General features: G+C 37.0%; 1 protein-coding gene across 1 annotated transcript; it reads right to left on the bottom strand.

Moving 5' to 3' along the window:
- Positions 1-1,318: 1,318 nt before the first annotated feature.
- Positions 1,319-17,342, bottom strand: LOC110834251 (uncharacterized). The gene is made up of 2 exons (XM_022073203.2): positions 17,214-17,342; positions 1,319-6,014 (listed from the first exon to the last, which is right to left on the bottom strand). Exons 1-2 carry the CDS (start codon positions 17,214-17,216, stop codon positions 3,222-3,224), a joined length of 2,796 nt encoding a protein of 931 aa, XP_021928895.2. The 5' UTR covers positions 17,217-17,342; the 3' UTR covers positions 1,319-3,221.
- Between the last annotated feature and the right edge of the window lie 5,337 nt (positions 17,343-22,679).

The following is a 22,679-nucleotide window of genomic DNA, read 5'->3' as shown; positions in this document are numbered from 1 at the left end:
TCAGATCTGAATAATTAATTTGAAAGGATGTGAAAAGCCTGCAGTCAAGGTATATTTTGCTATTTATTTGAGAGAACTGAAAGAAAAAACAAAACCTGTCAAGATTGACGGTTTCTGTTGATATTCAAACCTGGGACATCCTACATATGAAGGAGTGCTAATCATTTGACCTCGATGCCTACTATGTAGGTATTGGACTTTACATATATGCACCTGCTCACTCTCTTCATGAATGTGTCTCTCAGTGGGCAAGAAACCTCTTCCTCATTCCTAACCTGTTAATCCATTTTTGCAACCAGTTCTTAAAACCTACTTCATGGTAGAGGGTAACGTAGCTGCCCAGTTACAGCAACATTGTGCACATTAACCTCTTTTGTTGAAGCATTTGTAATTTTGCAGTGCATTTTTAAACAGAGAAATGCTATGAAGGTGAAGATAGTCATCTTCTGGATTGTGCTGTGATACTCTGGTAGACGTTTTCCTGATGTTGGAGGCAACAAGCATCTCTGAAACTTTGGTAAACTTCTACCAGATTACTTGTTATAAAAACCCAGAAGAGGAGACTAAATTCCATAAATGCTTGCTACTTCTTAGTTCAAAATATTTTTGTCTTCCTGTCCGATTTCTAAGAACCTAAAGATTAAAATATACAAAACAATAATTTTGCCTGTTGTTTTGTATGGATGTGAGGTGTGCACCGGGTATTGGTTGGGAAGTCTGAGGGGAAGAGACTGCTCGGGAGACCTAGACGTAGATGGGAGGATAATCTCAGACGGGATCTATGGGAGATAGGAGTTAAAGGAGAATGGATTTTGTTGGCCCAGGACAGGGTCCGGTGGAGGGCTTTGGTTAATTCGGTGATGAACCTTCGGGTTCCGTAAGCCATCTAGTTAGTTACTTAACAACCCATAAGACAGCCATCTTCATACTATGAATAATCTGTCCATCACCTAAGCTCAGAGAATAAAATAAAATGAATTACCTAGATCGTAAGATAAATTTCAGAATGTCACAGAATTTGTGCCCTGCGAGACTTGCTTGAAGGCAGAGTGACATAATGTTCTACAGAACTTACGGTGCAATGTAAGTTATGTGGGTTGCCTTTTTAAAACAATCAATCATGAAGGAGGGCACTAGGAAAAACACAAACCTCAGTATAAACACAGTATAAACCGAGATTTAAACCCAGAACTCCTGAATATGAAGGAGTAATAATGCTACATTGTGATATTCAGTGAGATGGCTATTCTTCAATATGATTATTACATTCTGTGTTTGGTTTTCTTCTGGGTAGGAAATTAAATAATGAACTACATAATTTATATTAAACACAAATATATTTGACATAAAAACATATTAAACATATAAAATACATAAGTAATATATATACATGGATTGTAGTATTGTGGGTTGTGATGTCTTGTAGTCTTTTAGGTTGGTTTGCAATATTTAAGAGAAACATATGTTATGTTTTATGAAATATACTCTGAAAATTGAGGCAAAACATTTCTCCACAATGCTGATAATGATCCACAAGAGTATACAGTGTCACAACCCAGAAGAACATAACCCACATTTTTAGCTGCCGTAATAACCTCAAATCTCATACTTAATATTACTTTCACAGTAACTTTACGTACAATCCGTAAAGAAACTCACTGCATTATTGAGCATTCATTGTTAATCACGAGTTTCAATTAATCACAGTTCTTAAGTTTATTTTATATAGTTTGACACTTTGAATTTAGGAAGACAGTTGACGCTTAGAAATTTTTACCTGAGACGGTCAGATTTTATACAGAAAAATTGGATTCTTCATAAGAACAGAATAAATAGTGTCAGATATTTAACAATGCTGCATGAACTGCTTAGATCACAGTGATAAATAGAAGAAATATGAAGATGCTTATGAATAGTGATATGGGAGTCCTCGTCATGGAAGTGATTGTAATAACCTCCATTGCCATGGGGAACCAAAAATATTTTTAACACTTTATTGTGCATGAAGAACACCTACAATATCCTGCCCATTCCCCTTTCAAAACGACAGCTTGTGTCGTATATGCGAGTGATACTAAAGACGCAAAATTCTGCATTTAACTGAAGGTAACAAATTAAAATATCTTACACATCAGGAATGGAACAATGCACGTATATAAAGAATTATGTATAAACTTTGTGTCTTATTTCACTTGTATATCAACGCGTTGTTGAATTTTACCATAATCTTATATAAATACAATATAATTCTGTAGTCTTATAATCTTGTCATATTATAATTTGAAGTAAACTAAAAAACTAAAATAACGAAAAAATTTCCCTGTTCCTTGGTCACGTTTTCTGAAGGTTAGGGAAATAAAAATGTTTTGAACATTTGTGAGATTTCCTATTACTTTTTCATAAATCATCAGTATTAACTTGAGGTATGAATCACGTCTTAATCTTATTTTAGTTACCAGTCATCTAAAGATCTTGTATTTCTGTTGGACTCCATGTAAGCTCAATGACTGTACGTATTCTCGAGATTTCAAAAAATGGTTGGTTTCATCTGATACATTATCTTCTCTTTCAACTAATGATTTCCTTTTGGATTTGTATAGCATCCTTGTATGGCGCAAACTTAAGTTTGCATCTGTCATTTGGAAATATCATTAAGGTTTGAGAAATATGACTTCATTCTAGGTGGCAGCATGTAGATGCCCTATTCCTCATTCAAAAACAATTATTTGCACTTCCATTCTCGATTCTGTTAGTGAATAGAAACTTGTGTGAATAATTCAAGACCCTTATAATTTTAATGTATACATCACTTAAAAGTAAGTCCCTCAGAAATGTTTCTGCTGTTAATTTAATCTGCATTACCATCGACATGTTCGAAAGATCTCATATTGGGCTAATCATTTTTTTAATTATTGCGTGACGTCACTTTGTAAAACCTGTCACCATCTTCAAGATGATCCGAATAAATGGCCTTCTGCAATATTTACAGTTCATGCCACAAACAGCACAGAAGTTTGCACTCTGGCATTCTTAGGTCCCCATTGGCCAAAACTATAATAGCTGGTGCTTTACCTCGAAGATGGAGACAGCCAGTTTTTCCAAAATAACAGCAAACTTTCCCACCCAAACATTTTTATCATTCAAGAATGAAAATTTATAAACTGCTATTACAGTCTGAGGATTTTTACATTATACTGATGCGAGTTCTGAATCAAGCACCGTCATGGGACTGTCACAGGTAGAAAATCCCTACTATTACCAACTCTGGGATTAAAACCCAAATTTACTTTCCTACCAGTTAGATCATCGCCAACATCCAAGAAAGTGTTCCAATCAAGAAGAAAATAAAGTCCATTTGGCCTCTTTGCTGGTAACGCATCAACCACACTGGTATCAGCGGATGCAGTTTCACCACCACCAAATGAATCTGCAAGATCTGTTAATGATGGCCCTGGATCTTGTGTACTTTCTGCAGTGGAACTGTTGGAGGTTCCATTATTTGACTGCTGGCGTTTAATTTCATTTTTTATGTCTGCTGGTACTAACAGCAACTCTTCTAGAGACAGTGGGTCAGGCACATCTTTTATGTTACCAAGAGACAATGACTTATTGGTCTGTTTCTTTGGCACAAACAGTACCGGTAGAACATTGGCTACGTCTCCCTCAGAAGTCACCGTTTCATTGCTGCGTTGGACCGGTGGAAGAATGAAGGAGATCGACGCATTCAGGGCATCGATCTCATCTTGAGTGATCGTTCCATTATCCTTCATCAGCTTTTTGATGGTGTCCAAGAGTTTTGTGAGTCTCTGTGCTTCCAGATCTGTCAGATTGAGTGATGCCAAATGAACTGAGGGATTAAAAACATGGCCTTCAAAACTATTTGTCTTCTTCTTGGATAGAGCAGTTGTGAAGTTTGTATTAGGAAGAAACCCAAGATTTCCTAAAATTTCTTTCATTTCATCAGTCAAAATATCCATGTTGATATGAGGCATAGTTTCATTAGACTTAAACGCATGAGCAGGTTCTTCATCAGCAATGTTATCGCTGCTATTTTTCAATGATTGTGCTTCCATTTTAAGTGATTTTTGTGATCTAAATCCATGGACATCACCATGCTCAGTAAAGCTTCCTCTACTTGGATAACCTTCATCAGAATCAGATGTAGAAACCAGGCCAAAAGATGCAAGGAACTGTTTCATGTCGCTACTCATCAGATACTTGTCTTCATCATCTTCTTTGCTTTCATTTTCTGCAAGAGGGAGCGGCTTGAAACTGAGGTATGAACTCGGATCGACAACTGGGCTTGCTGCCTGCTGATCATAGGCTTGTGCAGGGCCCTCGGTTGCCGATTCTTGGTACGAGGCCTGGCGAATATCATTTTCTGATGGGAGGAGCCCAAAAGATATCAGGAGATCTTTCATTTCGGATGACAGAGATTCTGCTGCTGCTGCTACATCTGGCATCGCAGTTGTTGTAGAAGTTGTCGTTGGTACAGTTTCTTGTCTCTCTTTGTCTGGAAAGAGTCCTATGGATGCAAGCAGTTCCTTAACATCATCGCGCATGACTGTCTTTTCTGTTGTAGTTTTTCCAAATGTTAGTTCACTAGCGGAATAGTGACTACTAAGTTTGGTTGATTCTGGAAGAGGATCAGCTGTTGGTGGCGTCACAAACATGATGACTTTATCTGATGTGTTATGGACTAAAGGTTCAGGATCTGATAGATGATCTTCCACATTGAAAGATGTTAGCAGATTTTTCATGTCGTGGGGTAAGTCAAGTCCAATGCCTGTTGGTTCTGGAGATGAAAGCGGTTCATCGGTAGTTATTGTGCTAGCTGGTTTAGTTCTCGTTTGGCTTGGGTTTGGCCTGAGTCCATTGGGAAGCTGAGTTTTATTTTGTAATGACGACTGGAGTTGTACGTTGTAGCCCAGATTAATATGATCGGGTGACGTATTGCCTTCTTGTAGATTTATCATTTCTGGATAGACTGTAGTTACAGCCTGTTGTAATGTTGATAGCTTGGCTGATTGATAATAATGATCTGTCGTCTTGTAATTACTAATTCTTTCTGGATACACTGTTGTTACAGGCTGATCACTTGGAGATAACTTTGTTGTTATGTAATGCTGACTGATGAACTGTTCTGGGTCTGGCGTTGAAGTTGTCGGACGTCTTCGACGATGATAGTTGTGCTTAAATCTCTTTGTTGTTGAACTCTGTTCAGTTGTTAATGTCGTGTGCTGTGTTTCTGTTTCATAATTGTAATTTGTATCGGGATGTATGAATTGTGTGTCATAAGGTTTATGATAAACTTCATGATTGTCTGGACGTTCTTTTTCTTGTTGAAAATGCTGTTCATTAAACTCTGACTGTTCAGTAGTGGTTGAAGCAGATATTGTTGTTACTGAAGGATTAAATTTTGTCCTGACTGTAGTGACAACTTCTTTTGAGTTGTCTTCAATGAACTGTATTATCGGTGCCTTTGTGTATAATTCTTGAATTTTTGTTTCGCTGAGATTCTTAGCATTGTAAGGCATCACTAGCATCAAAGCTCTCATAGCCCTTAAATATTCCTCATGTGTTTTGTAGTTTTGTGGCTGTAAACCATTGATGCTTTCAGATTCTCCTGCTGGTACCAGAGTCTGATCCTGACTCGTGATGTTGTTCAGAATTTCAAATATTTCACTTCTTGAGAGCCGCGGCAGTTCAGGATTAACTGCTAAGATTTCTTCAACTTCTTCGATGGTTCTATTAACATCTGCGACCGTTAAAGGATAATTATCTATTTCATTAAAGTCCTCATTTTTTGATTCTGTTGGTCCATCATCGTAAGAACCTGCTAATGCTTCATGTAGTGGTTCATTTTGGGTTTCATTTTCGATATATGGTTCAGGTACATAATTGGTGTCTTCTGTTGTGTGATCCTGTCCTGAAGCTGTTGGTTCAGTAAATGAAGTCTCTTCTGCTCTTGCAGTCAAGAAGAGAGCCCCAATAATGCAAAAACAGATCAGGGTCTAAAACAGAGAACACTACGTCATTACACTACATAGACTGAAGAACTCGTACTTATATGCAGTTGCCTACAAACATTTAAATGTTAACCCAACTGTACAGGATCTACTGAGCATTTTGAAATCGTCTGGTAAAATCAAATGTTCTTACATAACCTAAAATGTCAGCATTATTTTTACAGAAACCCACCACTGAATAATATCTTAAGGCAGTTCAACTCAGTCATCAACTTTACACTGTTTCCTTAAGAACTAGTTTAATATTATTCTCCCATAAAACTAATCTCAAAATCTGTATCTTCTATTAAGTTTCCTGACTAAATTTTGTATACGTTCTCATTTCCAACACGTGTTCTGTGTGTAATACGATCTCATCCTTCTTGATTTAATCGATGGAACAATATTTGATGAAAAGTATAAATTATGAAGCTTCATTCTCCATCCAGTGTTTTGTTCCTTCATAACGCTTGGTTCTGTATATATTTCTTAGATCCAAACATATTTCTAATCCTTTATCCTTACTTTCCTACTGTGTATATAGAATTTGTGGCTCTACAGTCCTTAAAGGACCTTAACTCCTCACACATGCGAGCTGTTTCAATCTATTTAGACGTTTGGTAAGACTCCTTGGACGAGTGATAACTGACCAAACCCCCAGACTGGGCAATCACTGTGCCCGGCAAAGAATTGATCCACAGGTGTCCCAAAAAGACGTATATATACAAACATTCAATAAATAAAAATATACATTTTAACAAACTACAATATTACTTAGGTACATCAGCAGTAGTTCTTGGTGCATTAGCGAATCTAGTTTAGTGTTCAAAATGGCCACTTTTATGTTCTCCTCGAAAACAAAACACGAGGAGATTGATAACAAGGTTAATATTCCGTATTATGTGTATTCATCTTTTTGGGACCTACTGTGGTTATTGTTTATATATATATATATATATATATATATATATATATATATATATATATGTTTTGCTTATAATTTAATAAAGAATTTCTTGTTGACTTCTTCATCTATCATTAAATAGGTTCTCTGACCTATTCATTTATGAATCATTTAGAATTTTGGTCACAAATTTGTTGTCTTCGCTTCAAAATATTTTAAACGTGTTTTTTATTTCAAAATATGTTTCAGAAGTTCAAAAACATATAATAATAACAATAATAATTTATTTATTTATTTACATTCCATGGATCCATAAGACAGTCAGATGAGAATAGGATAATAATTAAAATAAAATAATATAATACATGTAATACATATTAAAAACAAAATGTATCCCGGAAATAGCTGCTGCCCTATGTACCTTAGGGACAAGGTCTGTCTCGGGTACATAGAAGTACATACCCCATAAAGTGGTGAAGAGATGGGATAATAATAATAATAATATTAATAATAATAATACAATATATATTATAAAGTACAATTCATACTATTATATAAATTTCACATAATACAAAACAAAGGATTAACCTAAAGAAATGATAAGCTACAAATAGATCTGCCCATTACACATAAGAAAATTTTATCACTTATTTGTAAAGAACATGAATTCATTGACAGAGTAAAAGGAGTGTGTATAAGACAATGCTGTATTAACTCCTGAGAATACGCAGTGCAAAATGAAATATTGGAAGATTATTATGAATCAGAGTGGATGTGGTCGTTAGAAAATGCAAAAAACCTACAGACATCAGTTAAAGAATTTGATAGTCAGTTGCATTACCGCTGTGGTAACATCCTCAATGTGTTTGCATTGGAAGACTGTTGTGCGTACACAGTTTTATTTATCAAATGTACTTGAACGTGCACAATTCTGTAGTTATAAGAGGAAAGACTACAAAAGTCTTGTAGAATATCCCAGATTCATTGTGTTGTTCATATTGAGTTCTGGTTTACGTAATGGCGCCTCATTTAAAAGTTTTATCATCAACTTTATCATTATCATCTACAAAGATTGGATCTTTTGGCCCGCTCTGATCCACCATCAGTCCAACTGGTCCCTCCATCTCTTAAATGTTCTTACTTTTCGATAGTAATCCAATAATGTCCGAGGAATTCGAACAGTTGGTATTCATTATCGACGTGTGTTCACAGTAATTCTGTTTACATTTGTCTGATTCTCTTCCGCTCATGTCGAATGTATTAGTTCCTGTCTGACGTAGTCACTTCTCATTTGATATGTTCTTCGGTAACTCTCCTCTGGTGTCTGAAACCTCATTTCAGCAGCTTCAATTTGTTGTAGAGGTCGCGCGAGAAATGTTTGCACATGCGCAAAGGACTGATTTTGGTCTTACGAGATGGACCCGTCCGAAGCACGCGCTAGAGGGGTGTCAGCTTCAGTTGTTGTGTAGCTCTAGCCGTGTTTAGTTCGGTGCGCCACCGCAGCTGACGCTGTGCGACCCCCCACTACTACTGAACTCCCCTCTCTCGGCTTACACATCGCGTATTTAGAGGCCACCACTGCTCGCGCTACCTACAGCTGTTTTAGCCAGGTTGAAGCATGCACTGCCATGAAGAAGTGATGTTATGGCCATTATTTTGTAGAATTTTTGGTATTATTTCCTGTTGGGATTTATAAAGTAGTGTACGTTTAATAGTTCCATAATGTAATTAAAACTTTGTAATTTATTCTGTATACCCAAATTTCTGTTACTGCCAAACTGGCGAGCTAAACAATTAAATTCTAACTTTTTCGACTGTATAATTATTTATTATTATTCTTGCCCTTCTTTTCCTTTCATGGTTAGGACTTTTGTCTTCGATGTGGGAATAAATTATATAATCTTCTCTACCATAAAAATTTGTGATTTGTCGTTGTCAAAAATGACGTCATCAAACAATGTCACGTTATATTTGTTTACTCGGCATTGTTGTACCAACACAACAATGCCGAGTAAACAAATGACTTGTGTAACACACTAAACTACCCCCCCCCCCCGAAGGGGGGCTTAGTTTAGTGTCTTACACAAGAATTTAAAACGCAACCAATCCTCCCGAAGGGAAGGGGGGTTGGTTTAGTTTCTTACACAAGATTTTAAAACGCAACGCGTTTTAAAAACTTGAGCAGACAGACAGACTCAAGAGACCATAAACCTCTCCTCAAGATCCATATGCAACCTTTCTTCAATTGTTTCACAAAGTTTGGGAATTCATGAAAAAGATGGCACCCTAAAAGAACCTTTATCAACGCATATAAATATGTGTCAACTTGATTATCATCAAGAAAATGATTATCACGTTCTGAGAGCAATTATAAGACTTCGAAAATGGTTGTCTTCTGGGTTGAAGCGCCGTGTAGTCTGGAAGAAATTTACCAACGATAGACTCAGCAAGGACCTCTGAAACGTCGATAAACTTCTACCAGACCACACGGCGCTACAACTCGAAAGTCAGCCATATTAGAATTCACCGCCGTGAAAACCTCAAATCCTACTTAATTTTAAGAGTTACTTATTTCTCAACATGAATGGAACTGAAATGTATTTGTAGTTGTAATCAGTGAAAAGATAAATTCCATTTCTATAGAATCCCAAAAATCCTTCGTGGAACTTTGGTGTGATGAGTCCCTTAAAATTATGTTTACGCTCTGCGTCTGACTGATTTTTGGATTTGTGTCCGAAATGAGTAGGTAGACTCTTACACCTAACCACTGATTTATTACAGCTTTTTTCGCAAAGTACCCCTGTGATTTTTTTTTCAAGCGATGACAGGAAACGAACCAAGTACCACTTGAAAGTGGATTAAAATTAGCTGTATTAACGATCCACCCTACAACCTATCGCCAAGTCTCACATAAGCGAGTCTAGCTTTCCCACTACGTCAGTTTATTTGTTAGATATACAGGGTGATTCAAAAAGGACTTTACAACTTTGAAAGTGTATAGAAATTTATTCAGAAGGCTTATAGAATCGGTTGAGGTGTCATTTTGTAGCAAAACAAATCAAGTTTTACCTCAAACAGTAATTTAGTTCGATGTGATTGCTATTGGTGATACTGCAGACATCCCACCTGAAATCAATTTCTTGCCAAAAACGATCTAGCATATCCGGTGTCACTTCTGCAACTGCGGCGGTGATTCGAGCTTTGAGCTCAGTGAGATTGGCAGGTAAGGGTGGAACAAACACACGATCTTTAATGAAACCCCACAAGAAAAAATCTTGAGAACGAGGTGGCCATGTTATCGACCCTGTTCGACCAATCCACCGACCTGGGAAACGGTTATTGAGGAAATATCAGACTTCTGTGAGGTACTGAGATGTTGCGCCGTCTTGCTGGAAGTGAATGCGTCATTTTTGGTCATCTTCGTCTAACTGTGGTATGAGAAATTTTTCGAGCCATTTTCAAATGCACTTCCGCTTGCGCTCGAGGTGACGGAATTCGGTACTAAAGCACAACGTGAGTCAAACTTGATTTATTTTGCTACAGAATGACACCTCAACCGATTCTGTAAGCTTTCTGATTAAATTTCTATACACAGCCGAACGTCGTTTTCAAATCTCGATCCAGAGATTGACTATCCTCATTGGTGTTTTCATGGTTTTCCTCAGTCCCCCCAAGCAAAAACACAGATGGTACTTGATCGCTTCCGTGGCGTTCATTTTAGAGTTCATGCCATAATATGACATTAAATAACTGCTGTAGTTGATACATCGTCGTGGTAATAGCTAGTGGGTTGGTATGGATGGGGTGTGCGGGATAGCTGACTCGACGTCTCTGTTTAACGGCGTGTTGTCGTAATCAGATTTACAGAGGCGTCTTGTGAAAATTTCGTATTATTTAGTTTAGCCTTTCATGAAGATCGTGGGTATAAGCAGCGTCGAACATTGAGTATTAACCAACGTTTCGGCTAACAATGTAGTTGCCATCTTCAGGGTGAATTCTGGGAGCTTGAAAATGGCAGGCAGTAGGTGGCGAGTTTGAATCACCCTGAACATGACAACTACATTGTTAGTCGAAACGTTAATACTCAACATTAAACAGAGCTCACACTCGAAAGCCAAAGGATGATAACTTATTGTTAATTCTGATCAGAATTATAGTCGTATTCAAAACAGCTGTTCATCATGGATATTAGAAATCAGTGCCTTACCAGTGCTATTCTAAGAACAATAAATTAAGATATGATATGCGCCGCTTTGTTGGTACCACTGATCTCTGAAGTGGCCCAAATTTCCAGTAGTGAAAGTCTGTAACAAACGCATTTCATAATATCGTATTTATCCTTTGAAGCCGAAGCTCGTGTAATATTATTTAAGAATTCAGTCCGTACCGCAAAGAAAACAACACTTCTTAAAGCTGTTAAAGGAAATGATCGTCGATTACAGTGAGAATCTTACGAAACCCGCAACTGCAATTTGTATTTATGGGCGGTACACATAGTTCCGACAGGGATTTAAATTCTTAAAGGCTGCAGCTTTTGTCTGAAACATTTTGCAGTCTTTCTCTGCTCATATACGAAGACACAGATGTCCCAGAAAGATGTGTGTATGCATTTTATAAAAGTGATTTGTTCTCGCCTTTCGTCAGCTGCTTGTAGATCTGGACATGCTGTACCAACAAGACGGGGAACCCCCACATTACATCGTCATGTGGGGGGCCTATCTTTATGACCATTTCCCAGGCCGGTGGATAGGCCGATAAAGAGGAGAGAGAGGTTAGGTTAGATTAGGTTAGGTTAGATTAGGTTAGGTTAGATTAGGTTAGATTAGGTTAGGTTAGATTAGGTTAGGTTAGATTAGGTTAGGTTAGATTAGGTTAGGAGAGTTTGGTTACGTTAGGTTAGATTAGGTTACGTTAGGTTACGTTAGATTAGGTTAGGTTAGGTTAGGTTAGATTAGGAGAGTTTGGTTACGTTAGGTTAGGTTACGTTAGGTTAGGTTACGTTAGGTTAGGTTACGTTAGATTAGGTTAGGTTAGATTAGGTTAGGAGAGTTTGGTTACGTTAGGTTAGGTTAGATTAGGTTAGGAGAGTTTGGTTACGTTAGGTTAGATTAGGTTAGGAGAGTTTGGTTACGTTAGATTAGGTTAGGTTAGGAGAGTTTGGTTACGTTAGATTAGGTTAGGTTAGGTTAGATTATTTTAGGAGAGTTTGGTTACGTTAGGTTAGGTTAGATTAGGTTAGGTTAGGTTAGATTATGTTGAATTTTTCGTGTGGTATGTTAATTGAGGCGAGGAAAATAATAAGTTGAAAAATATATGTCTTGTGAGGGCTGTATAATGCTTCAAAATGCAAGTTGCAAAGAACGCATGAGGACATAATTGGCTTGCTTTTGTTGGCACAGGTTAGGACGCGTTAGTTTAAATTATGTTCATTTAGGTTAGGTCCGTCAGGGCTAATCAAGACATGTTAGGTTTGAATTGTTTATTTTCGGTTAGGGAAGCTTAGTTTATGATAAATGTTTAGTTTCTTGTGAGTGCAGTTTTAGCAAACCCAAACTTATAAAGGACTATATTCGGCCAGCGTAAAACCACGAACACACTTCCAACTTGGACATTACATCCGCAAACCTTGACAGTTAAACTGACGACGTTATTGATATCTTCACTGATGCTAGAGCGAGAAAATTAGCCATGTTTTTGAAGTGAGCTTTACAATATCGTATCCTTGTTTCTATTGTTTAAGCCAGAACCAAAAGACTGTTGCTAGTCATCAGATGCAATCATAGAAGTAGTTAATTGCAGTGAATTATTTTACTATGCTTGTTAGCCAAGTGAAGCTTTGTTACTTTTTGAAATTAGGCGTATTTACCAACAACAATGAGACAATTTTTATACATTTTGTCGTGATAACGGTTTGTCCATTTAAAGCTAAGTGGCAATTATATGCACCAGCTGCGAAAACATCCAGCAACTCTGCATTTTGTGTTTACGAGTTTTGTATAATTCTCATTAACCAGTTTCTATTTGTAACGGCGCAATGTTATTTTCTTTGCGGTACGGCTTTCGCTCTATCGGCTGAAACATGGATGTGAACAACATTGCGAAGCTCGTTTCCTCTCTTTAAATCTATATTCATGTGTTGCACCTAAACAAAACCACGAAAATATCATTCGGTTGGATGTTTTCTTCCTAATTCCAAGCAAGACTGATGCCCCTTAGAACGCTACACGCACGGCTGGTTATATATTTTAAACATTTCGCACTAGAAAAGATCCTTTTGATCTCGGATTTAAGTCATGTTGTAAATCGTAAGCTGCCTGCCTGTGACATTCACTCACTTTGCCTATTTGTGACGTCTCTGATACCAACCCAGATTCAAAACGACGTGATAAAAATGAACGCTTGTAGAGGTCGCGCGAGCAGTGATGGCCTCTAAATACGCGATGTGTAAGCCGAGAGAGGGGAGTTCAGTAGTAGAGGGGGTCGCACAGACTCAGCTGCGGTGACGCACCGATCTAAACACGGCTAGAGCTACACACCAACTGAAGCTGACACCCCTCTAGCGCGTGCTTTGGACGGGTCCATCTCGTACGACCAAAATCAGTCCTTTGCGCATGTGTCAGAACTTCTCGCTCGGTCTCTATGTTCATTTACTCGCACAACCGCTAGGTGTCATGAGCGTCAGTTCACCGTACAAACGGGCTTTCAAAAACGGTGTCAAGCGGTGAGCGAGCATTCGGCGTGCCTCGTTAGTGCGGCGAATGACGTATTCTGTTTGACGGAAGTTGTATCTGTGTGCGTAGAATACGTAAACGTTCATAACTCATCGTAGACTTCTAGACAAAGACGGAACAAGGCCCTTTTCAAAATGACTGAATTTCGAGGCCTAATTTACGGTGGTACCCCGCCAGTTTCTAAAGTGACTGAGAAAAATCACGAAGACCTCTATCAAGTAGCCGGTCCAAGCCGTGATTCGAAACCAAGACCTCCCAAATATGAAACAGTCACCTGACCGTTACGTTCGAACCTGAAGAATGTAATTCTCCTATCTTTCGACAGCTAGAAAGGCGTTGTTAAACATTGGCCCTGCTCACCCCTCAATCAAAATTCACTTATACTCTAGTAATGATCTTTAAGCAGAACGTCATGGTGGCGTACAAGCGTCGCAGATGTAAAGCTCCATGCGTTGTTAACCTCAGAAATTAAAGGCGATGAGAGGTTAACAACAATTTCCAACAATCGAAATGCGAGGATGAATTTCATTGTCGAAAAGTACTTGGCATCTTGTTCTTGCCAGAATACGTTTACGGATACATTTATTTTCTTCTGTGCAAAAGAAATCGACATTATCTCGTCTCGTGAAAAGTTTACACGCCAAAGAAATTCTTCACCGGGTTACATAAACATGAGGAAATGAGTGAATACACGCATCACTGAACGCAGTGGATATTTCTAACAATTAACATTTTTTTATTTTAATTTCAATGTTTTTTTTACAGATAGTATATGTCACGAATAAGTTGCGAGATTTCCCGATCATGGCGCTGCTTCTAGAGCAATTTTGCACCGAGCAGCAAGGAACTTTGGTTTTGTTATTTTTCATATGAGAAAACAAAAGAAAAGGAAAATGCTGAGGACAAAATACCTGTGGTGGATAGTTACAGTAGGTTTCTAGATCAATGCATGCCTTGTGGGTCTGAGCGAGTGTGTCCGGGAGAAAGTGGATAAACTTTTTTATATAAACTGAGGAATATCTTTGCCGGAACCAAATACCAGGTATTGTAATTGGAAAAAAAAGTTCGATAAGCAAGTATAATAACTGTTTATGTGACATCGAACTTAAACAGAAAGCTCAAGCTATCTGATTTGTCACGAAGCATTTTCAGTGTCTCATTTTAAACTACCAAGGACGAATGACACTTCAGTGCACTCTCTGGACGATAATCGGAACTACACTAATTCTTCTTTCTTTTGTTTTGTCACAGAACCTTCACAGATAATACAATAAAGTATGAGGGGGAGGGGGGGAAATTGCATTGTTTAGGGACATCGCTTAAAAGTGTTTTCTTTAATCGAGATCACGTGAATTTGTTTCGCCAGGATTCGCTACCTTCACATATTTCAACATGCATTTAAACGCCCAGCAGTGCGTTAACTGCCCTCAGGCCTGTACAGACGAACAGGATATTATTATTATAACGGGGCTTCTCCTACAATTCGATAACACTTCAGCGAAGAATGAATCTGAAGAAGGAAAAACAAAGCAATCGAGAATTCACCTGTATGGAACGAGGGACATGAAGGCACAGTCTTAAATTGGAAGATAATATTAAAATGAATAACACATAAATACGGTTGGAGGGTGTCGAAAAGATTCTTGTCGCTCAGGTAAGGAGCCGATTGGGGGGGGAGGACTTTATGAAGACGGTAATGAACCTTTGGGTTAAATAAAAGGTTACCAATTTCTGATTAGCTGAGCGTACTATTAGCGTTTTACGAAGGACTCTGCTCTACGTAATTGGTTACTTCGTGTGAAATGGGTTTGTGTTAATTTAGAAAGAAAACCTGAAGATGAAAGATCATTTGGAAGACGTAATCGTACATGGAAAAATAATATTAAAATGGATCTTCAAGAAGTAACTGAGGTGGTATGAACTGGATTAATCTGGCGCAGGATAGAAACAGTTTGCGGGCTTTTGTGGAAAAAAAAAGGAAATTAACCTTCGCGTTTTTGAAGGTGGGAAATTTCGTGACTAAGCCATACTTTCTGAACTCACAACGTATCCATCCACGGGATCACCGTCCGGGTAATTTCACATTTTCTCGTGCACCTCCGTCAGTGCGTGTGGAGCCCTTAAATGCCAGATCACCAAACGCGAAATCTGTCTTACAGTTTAAATGCTTGCAAGACAGATTTAACCTCGCCCTGACATATAAATAATTTTTAAATTCTTTCTTTATTTCGCAAGGGAAGTCTCAAGAAAAACTGGCTGACCTGAATGGCTAATCACTGCTACCAACACATGTTTATAGGTTACGTTAAGCAGGCTTTTTTTTCTAATCATAAGAATATATTATACGTGAGTTTATTTGGTTGTAACTCCATGAAACAGAGTCCTTTCTGTAAAATTTATAACCGCTTAGCTTATCAAGAAATTCGACGGTTATATGAAACCCGAATGTTCATTATCGTGTTAACAAGAGCCAACAAAACCTTCAATTCTGTCCACACACACACACATATTTCATTATATCAATTTTAATATTATCATCTCACCTATGCATACGACTCCCGAGTGTTTTATTACATTCCGATTAAAACTGTGTACGCATTTCTTGGCAAGTGCGTGCAACATGCCCTGTCCATCCCAACCGCCTTCATATTACCACCGTAACAGATTCTCATATGGTACAAATTATTCATTTATCCTAATGCAATGTTTTACATCTTCCAGTTACGTTTCTCGTTTGTCTAAACACACAAATAAAAATTTTAGTTACCTAAAAGGTCAGAAATACGAAATTTGGTGCCCAGAAGTAGTCTTTTCTCTAAATCTAGCGATGAAAATTTTATAAATAGTATAAGTGCAATAGTCTTGGAATTATGATCTCTAAAAGCGTCTTTGAAATTATATATAAAAAACTTACGGAATTGCATTTAGAAAACTGAAACTTTTACCAAGTGTAAACAAATGTTTAATCTATTTTAAAAAGAATAATTTGGGCAGACTTTTGACTCATTACCAAGAAATTAATATTTGAAGTCACGTTCCATGATGACTTGGTTAGCAGCACTGTTTCATTTCACACGGAATGACCCTTATATATACCACGTTCCGGCCCTATTCGACCGAGTCTACGCTTATCGAACCCAACGTAAGAAAACTGTAGGCCCATTCAAATCTTCAGTACTGTAAATTCGATTTTCGACTTCTTTGCCGGTTCTGTGTTTCTCTGTCTCCGTGCTATAGTCAAATAGGCCTCGACTGCCTTCATCTACATCCCTACCTGCTCACCGTTCATCACCATCATCCCATATTATAAGTAATCTATATTATACCCTAGGGAAATAAAAACGAATTTAAATAACTCAATTATAACCACTACAAAGACGAACACACTTATTGAACGTAATATGTTGGCGTGTTATAAAATGGCTGTTAATTTCTGTACTGGTTACCGTTATTTTGACGAATGTGATGACGGACTAATTTTCAAGCAGCGCACAAATCACTTGAAGCAACTTTATCTGGTCTTGACTGAACGGTTAACACTGTGTGTAAGCTAAAATGTAAATTAATTACCATATCAGAATGACAGAGAGGAGGCCTCGGTGCTCGATGATGTTTCACCTGGCACGCACTGCACACACCTGCTTTCGCAACTACGACAACACAGCTACTGGCGGATTCGAACGAGGCCTCAGCCCCTCTCTCCTCGGCCCACTTTCAGCGGCTGAATGCAGTGCTAACTGACAGAGGCTACGAGATCGACCGCTCGACCGACCAGTCGAACAATCGACCTGCATGCGAGAAGCACCGTTGTGGAAAGGCAGTTTCTAGACATTCCACAGTTTCTCTTTCTTTCCTTTCATTTTCTCTATTCCTTCCATTTCTTTATTTGTCTTTTATCCAGTATTATCTGTTCATTAATTATCCCCACTGTTTCGTTCTTCCAATGTTTTCTGGTAACAATTCCTACATCAATGCAACGCAGTCGTGTAATACGACACTCGTGTAAACCTTCTATGCTCGACTCTGAGCGCTAGGTTTGAGGTTAAACAATCACGCGTGCTTTAGTGATTTGGGCACAAGCCTTTACACCTTCCTGCATTAACAGCAAGGAATTGTTGTTATGGGTAATTGAAGTCTGTTAATGGACGAATCGAATGCCTTTAAAATTAATGTTTATTTAATTCTGGATGCACTGCTTAAAAATTTCTTGGTTGGTGGGTATAAAACCATGAAAATATGCCATCTGTGATTATAAATCAGAATCAAATGACGTATGAAATTTATGGTTACATAATGATGAATGTAGAAGTTAGAAATTTACTCATCGCCCTGATGATGGAAGCAGCAAGGATCTCCGAAACGTCGGTAAAGTTCTACCAGACTACATGGCGTAAAAATCCAGAAGACAGCCATATTTAATGATAAATGGTGAACAATTATAACTTGATATGTAAAATATGACATAGTAAACTTTTGGAAAGACGAGTGCTGGTAGTAATAATAATATTAGAAATATAATGTTAACCATTCGGAACCCTAAAATTATCTGCTGTGACGAAGAGTGTCTATCTGCCCCATCTTCGAATTGCTTGTCACAAAAGCAACAGATTTTAGTCACATCTAATTCAGACGTTTTGAAAGCCCAGACATTTACCTTGTTACGTCACGAACGACAGTGCTGTTATTTTATAACAGTTGTAGAAGTTCACTAAATATTTCCCATATCAAGTGACCGAAATTCTGCATGTATTCCACATCTCTCCCTTACGTGCTGTATACCCCTCCCATCCAACCCCTCATTTGATCATCCTTTTAATATTCAGCAAAGACTAACTAACTAACTAGATGGCTTACGAAACCCGAAGGTTCATCACCGAATTAACCAAAGCCCTCCACCGGACCCTGTCCTGGGCCAACAAAATCCAGTTTCCTTCAACTCCTATCTCCCATACATCCCGCCTGACATTATCCTCCCATCTACGTCTAGGTCTCTCCAGAGGTCTCTTCCCCTCAGGCTTCCCAACCAATACCCGGTGCACATCTCTTGTCCCATTCATGCGCGCTATATGTCCCGCCCATCTCATTCTTCTCGACTTAATCACCCTCACAATACTGGGGGAGCAGTACAGATTTTTAAGCTCGTCATTGTGCAGTTTTCTCCACGCCCCATCGGCTTCCCTCTTAGGCCCAAATATCCTCCTCAACACCCGATTCTCAAACACCTGCAATTTGTGTTCCTCCCTCAGAGTGAGAGACCATGTTTCGCACCCATACAAAACAACGGGCAAAATTATTGTTTTGTACACTTTAATTTTCAGGTTCTTTGAAATCAGACGGGAAGACAAAATATTTTGAACTGAGAAGTAGCAAGCATTTCCAGAATTTAATCTCCTCCTAGCTTCCTCATGAGTGTCATTTTGATTTGTTATTGTTGTTCCCAAATATTTGAACTTTGTAACCCTTTCAAAGGATTTATTAGCCACCCTAAGATAATTTTGCCCGCCTGTCTTCTGATGACGAGATACTAACATGTACTTAGTTTTTTCTGAATTTACTTCCAGCCCCACTTGTCTACCAGCCTCTAGTAAAACTTCTGCGTTCCTCTTTATTACAGTACTCGTAATTTAAGATACGAAGTTTCTCCTCCGACATCACCCTCTTAGTTTCAGTGTTTTCCCATCAGCACCCTGCTCTAACCCCCCCCCCCCCTCCCCAAACTTCCATCAATTTCACGGCCACTACCAGCGACGGAGAAAGTCTTGTTCAAAACCGTTAGCCATGTTCGTGGGTCGTAAGAATTTTGTCAACTTCAACTTCCGCGATGTTGTCACGTATAACAATGGTACGCAATAACATCGTAAAAAGAGTGAAGAACTCTGCGCCCCTGGTAACCCACTGCCCTTAAAAAAGTCCAAGCCTAAAGCAAAGACAACAATTACATTACCGTAAGCAAATCTCCAGTCACTGCGCGCGTCAGCGTTGACACTTGGTTAATTAGCGAATCTAGTGCGGGTGTTCAAAATGGCCACCGTGGCGCTGTTGACAGCGGCGAACAGTTGACTGACGGGCGGCCGCTCTGTAGTTTGCAAGGCAACGCTTACCTGAGCGTTTCGAGCGTAGAAATGAACTAACAGAGCTTACGCTAATTCCTTCAGCATTTTCACTGCGTACTGATCAAATTTCACTTTTCACACTAAGTCTATAACGAGACAGTGTTATGACGTTCAAGAGGTAATGCACGTTGATTGTAATCCGGCGTGTCCCTTCTCCCAAGTTTGTGCCTTCTAATAAAAACTTCTCGTCTTTTACCCCCAGCCAGGCCTGATTTTATTACGTTTTAAACTCAAGTCTTCATGCGTAATGAGGCGTTCGTTTGTTTCAAATACGACACAGTTTAAGATACAAATCAATTTGTTTTAAAAAAGTACAAGAGTATATTATTATTATTATTATTATCGCTGCAAATGACGTATGTAAATCTTTGGACGTATTTCGTATAAACATTGTCTCCCTTGAGGGCACGTTCTCAATAGCGGAAAGATCTAGATAGGTTGTCTTCATAGATGATCTAGCTTGTTAATGTTTTTGTATTTCTTTAACGTTTTACAATTATATTAGTGTTCCCTATGTGGATTATTTGTTTTTATTTATATTTCTTCATTTATTTTGCTTTGTGTATAATATTGTTTCTATTTTGGGCTTGCCTGTATTGGCTGTTATATTTAATACTGTACATGTATAAGTTTAATTAATCTGTTTATGTACTATTTTTCATTATTATTGTATCAGTGTTTACCTGTTATTGGCTTCTTGCTGTTGGCAAACATGTAAATAAATTAATTGAATTGAATTATTATTATTATTTTGTTTTTGTATTTTAATGTTTGTATTGTTGTTAGTGCTTGGCTGTTATTGGCCATTTTTGGCTGTTGTCAAGCACTTTAATAAACTTTATATACATTAAACAGATTAAACATATTTTACAGCAGCGTCTTTCGAATGATGTATGAAGTTCCCAAAATGGCGGTCTTTTGCAGTTCCCTGATGTCGTGTTCACCCGGGATGTTGGCCAAATATTTTCTAAGTGACTTGAAGATAGTTCCATTTGCTCCTATAATTATTGGAATTATTATAATGCATTCAGCAGACGTTTGTCGCCTTTTGCCATAACTGATTCCTCCTCCTCGTCTATAACTTTGGTAACAAGAGGCATTGCAATGATGCGCTGTCCTTTATACAAGTTTACCGTGGTTTGAAATTCAACCCCTCCGTTCTGATAGGTGTCCGTCTTCAAATACCTGCTTCATTTCCGATAGACTTTTCTGTGTTTAGTTACGGAATTTCAAGTAAAAACTGTCCATTTGCTAGACCACTAATGTTGTCTGCAGTGACATCGATATAATTTAAACAAAAATCATTTCCCTTATCACACAATAAATAACTGTGTTACTATCCGTATATTAGATATTAATTACATTCAATATCAGTTAATATTTATATCTCCACCTTCTCCCTTACCTTAGCAACACTGGACGTGTTATAATTGTAGTTATGTAAATTCTCTGATCTAGTATCTTGTACGTTTTTCTTCTGATTTTAATCTAATCGACTTAATTGCATTTAATTATTATTACAAAGATTTTAATGTATCCAGTAGCAAGTTACCTTTATACGTTTTTCTTCTGATTTTAATCTAATCGACTTAATTTCATTTAATTATTATTACAAAGATTTTAATGTATTCAGTAGCAAGTTACCTTTATATGTTTTTCTTATGATTTTAATCTAATCGACTTAATTTCATTTAATTATTATTACAAAGATTTTAATGTATTCAGTAGCAAGTTACCTTTATACGTTTTTCTTCTGATTTTAATCTAATGGACTTAATTTCATTTAATTATTATTACAAAGATTTTAATGTATCCAGTAGCAAATTACCTTTATACGTTTTTCTTCTGATTTTAATCTAATCGACTTAATTTCATTTAATTATTATTACAAAGATTTTAATGTATCCAGTAGCAAATTACCTTTATATGTTTTTCTTATGATTTTAATCTAATCGACTTAATTTCATTTAATTATTATTACAAAGATTTTAATGTATCCAGTAGCAAATTACCTTTATACGTTTTTCTTCTGATTTTAATCTAATCGACTTAATTTCATTTAATTATTATTACAAAGATTTTAATGTATCCAGTAGCAAATTACCTTTATACGTTTTTCTTCTGATTTTAATCTAATCGACTTAATTTCATTTAATTATTATTACAAAGATTTTAATGTATTCAGTAGCAAGTTACCTTTATACGTTTTTCTTCTGATTTTAATCTAATCGACTTAATTTCATTTAATTATTATTACAAAGATTTTAATGTATCCAGTAGCAAGTTACCTTTATATGTTTTTCTTATGATTTTAATCTAATCGACTTAATTTCATTTAATTATTATTACAAAGATTTTAATGTATCCAGTAGCAAATTACCTTTATACGTTTTTCTTCTGATTTTAATCTAATCGACTTAATTTCATTTAATTATTATTACAAAGATTTTAATGTATCCAGTAGCAAGTTACCTTTATATGTTTTTCTTATGATTTTAATCTAATCGACTTAATTTCATTTAATTATTATTACAAAGATTTTAATGTATCCAGTAGCAAGTTACCTTTATATGTTTTTCTTATGATTTTAATCTAATCGACTTAATTTCATTTAATTATTATTACAAAGATTTTAATGTATCCAGTAGCAAATTACCTTTATACGTTTTTCTTCTGATTTTAATCTAATCGACTTAATTTCATTTAATTATTATTACAAAGATTTTAATGTATCCAGTAGCAAATTACCTTTATACGTTTTTCTTCTGATTTTAATCTAATCGACTTAATTTCATTTAATTATTATTACAAAGATTTTAATGTATTCAGTAGCAAGTTACCTTTATACGTTTTTCTTCTGATTTTAATCTAATCGACTTAATTTCATTTAATTATTATTACAAAGATTTTAATGTATCCAGTA

Source organism: Zootermopsis nevadensis, unplaced genomic scaffold, assembly GCF_977971745.1.
Source record: "Zootermopsis nevadensis isolate Lab colony 2312 unplaced genomic scaffold, Znev_1.0 Znev_ptg000025l, whole genome shotgun sequence".
NCBI lineage: Eukaryota > Metazoa > Arthropoda > Insecta > Blattodea > Termopsidae > Zootermopsis > Zootermopsis nevadensis.
This window is presented reverse-complemented; position numbering and strand designations above follow the sequence as displayed.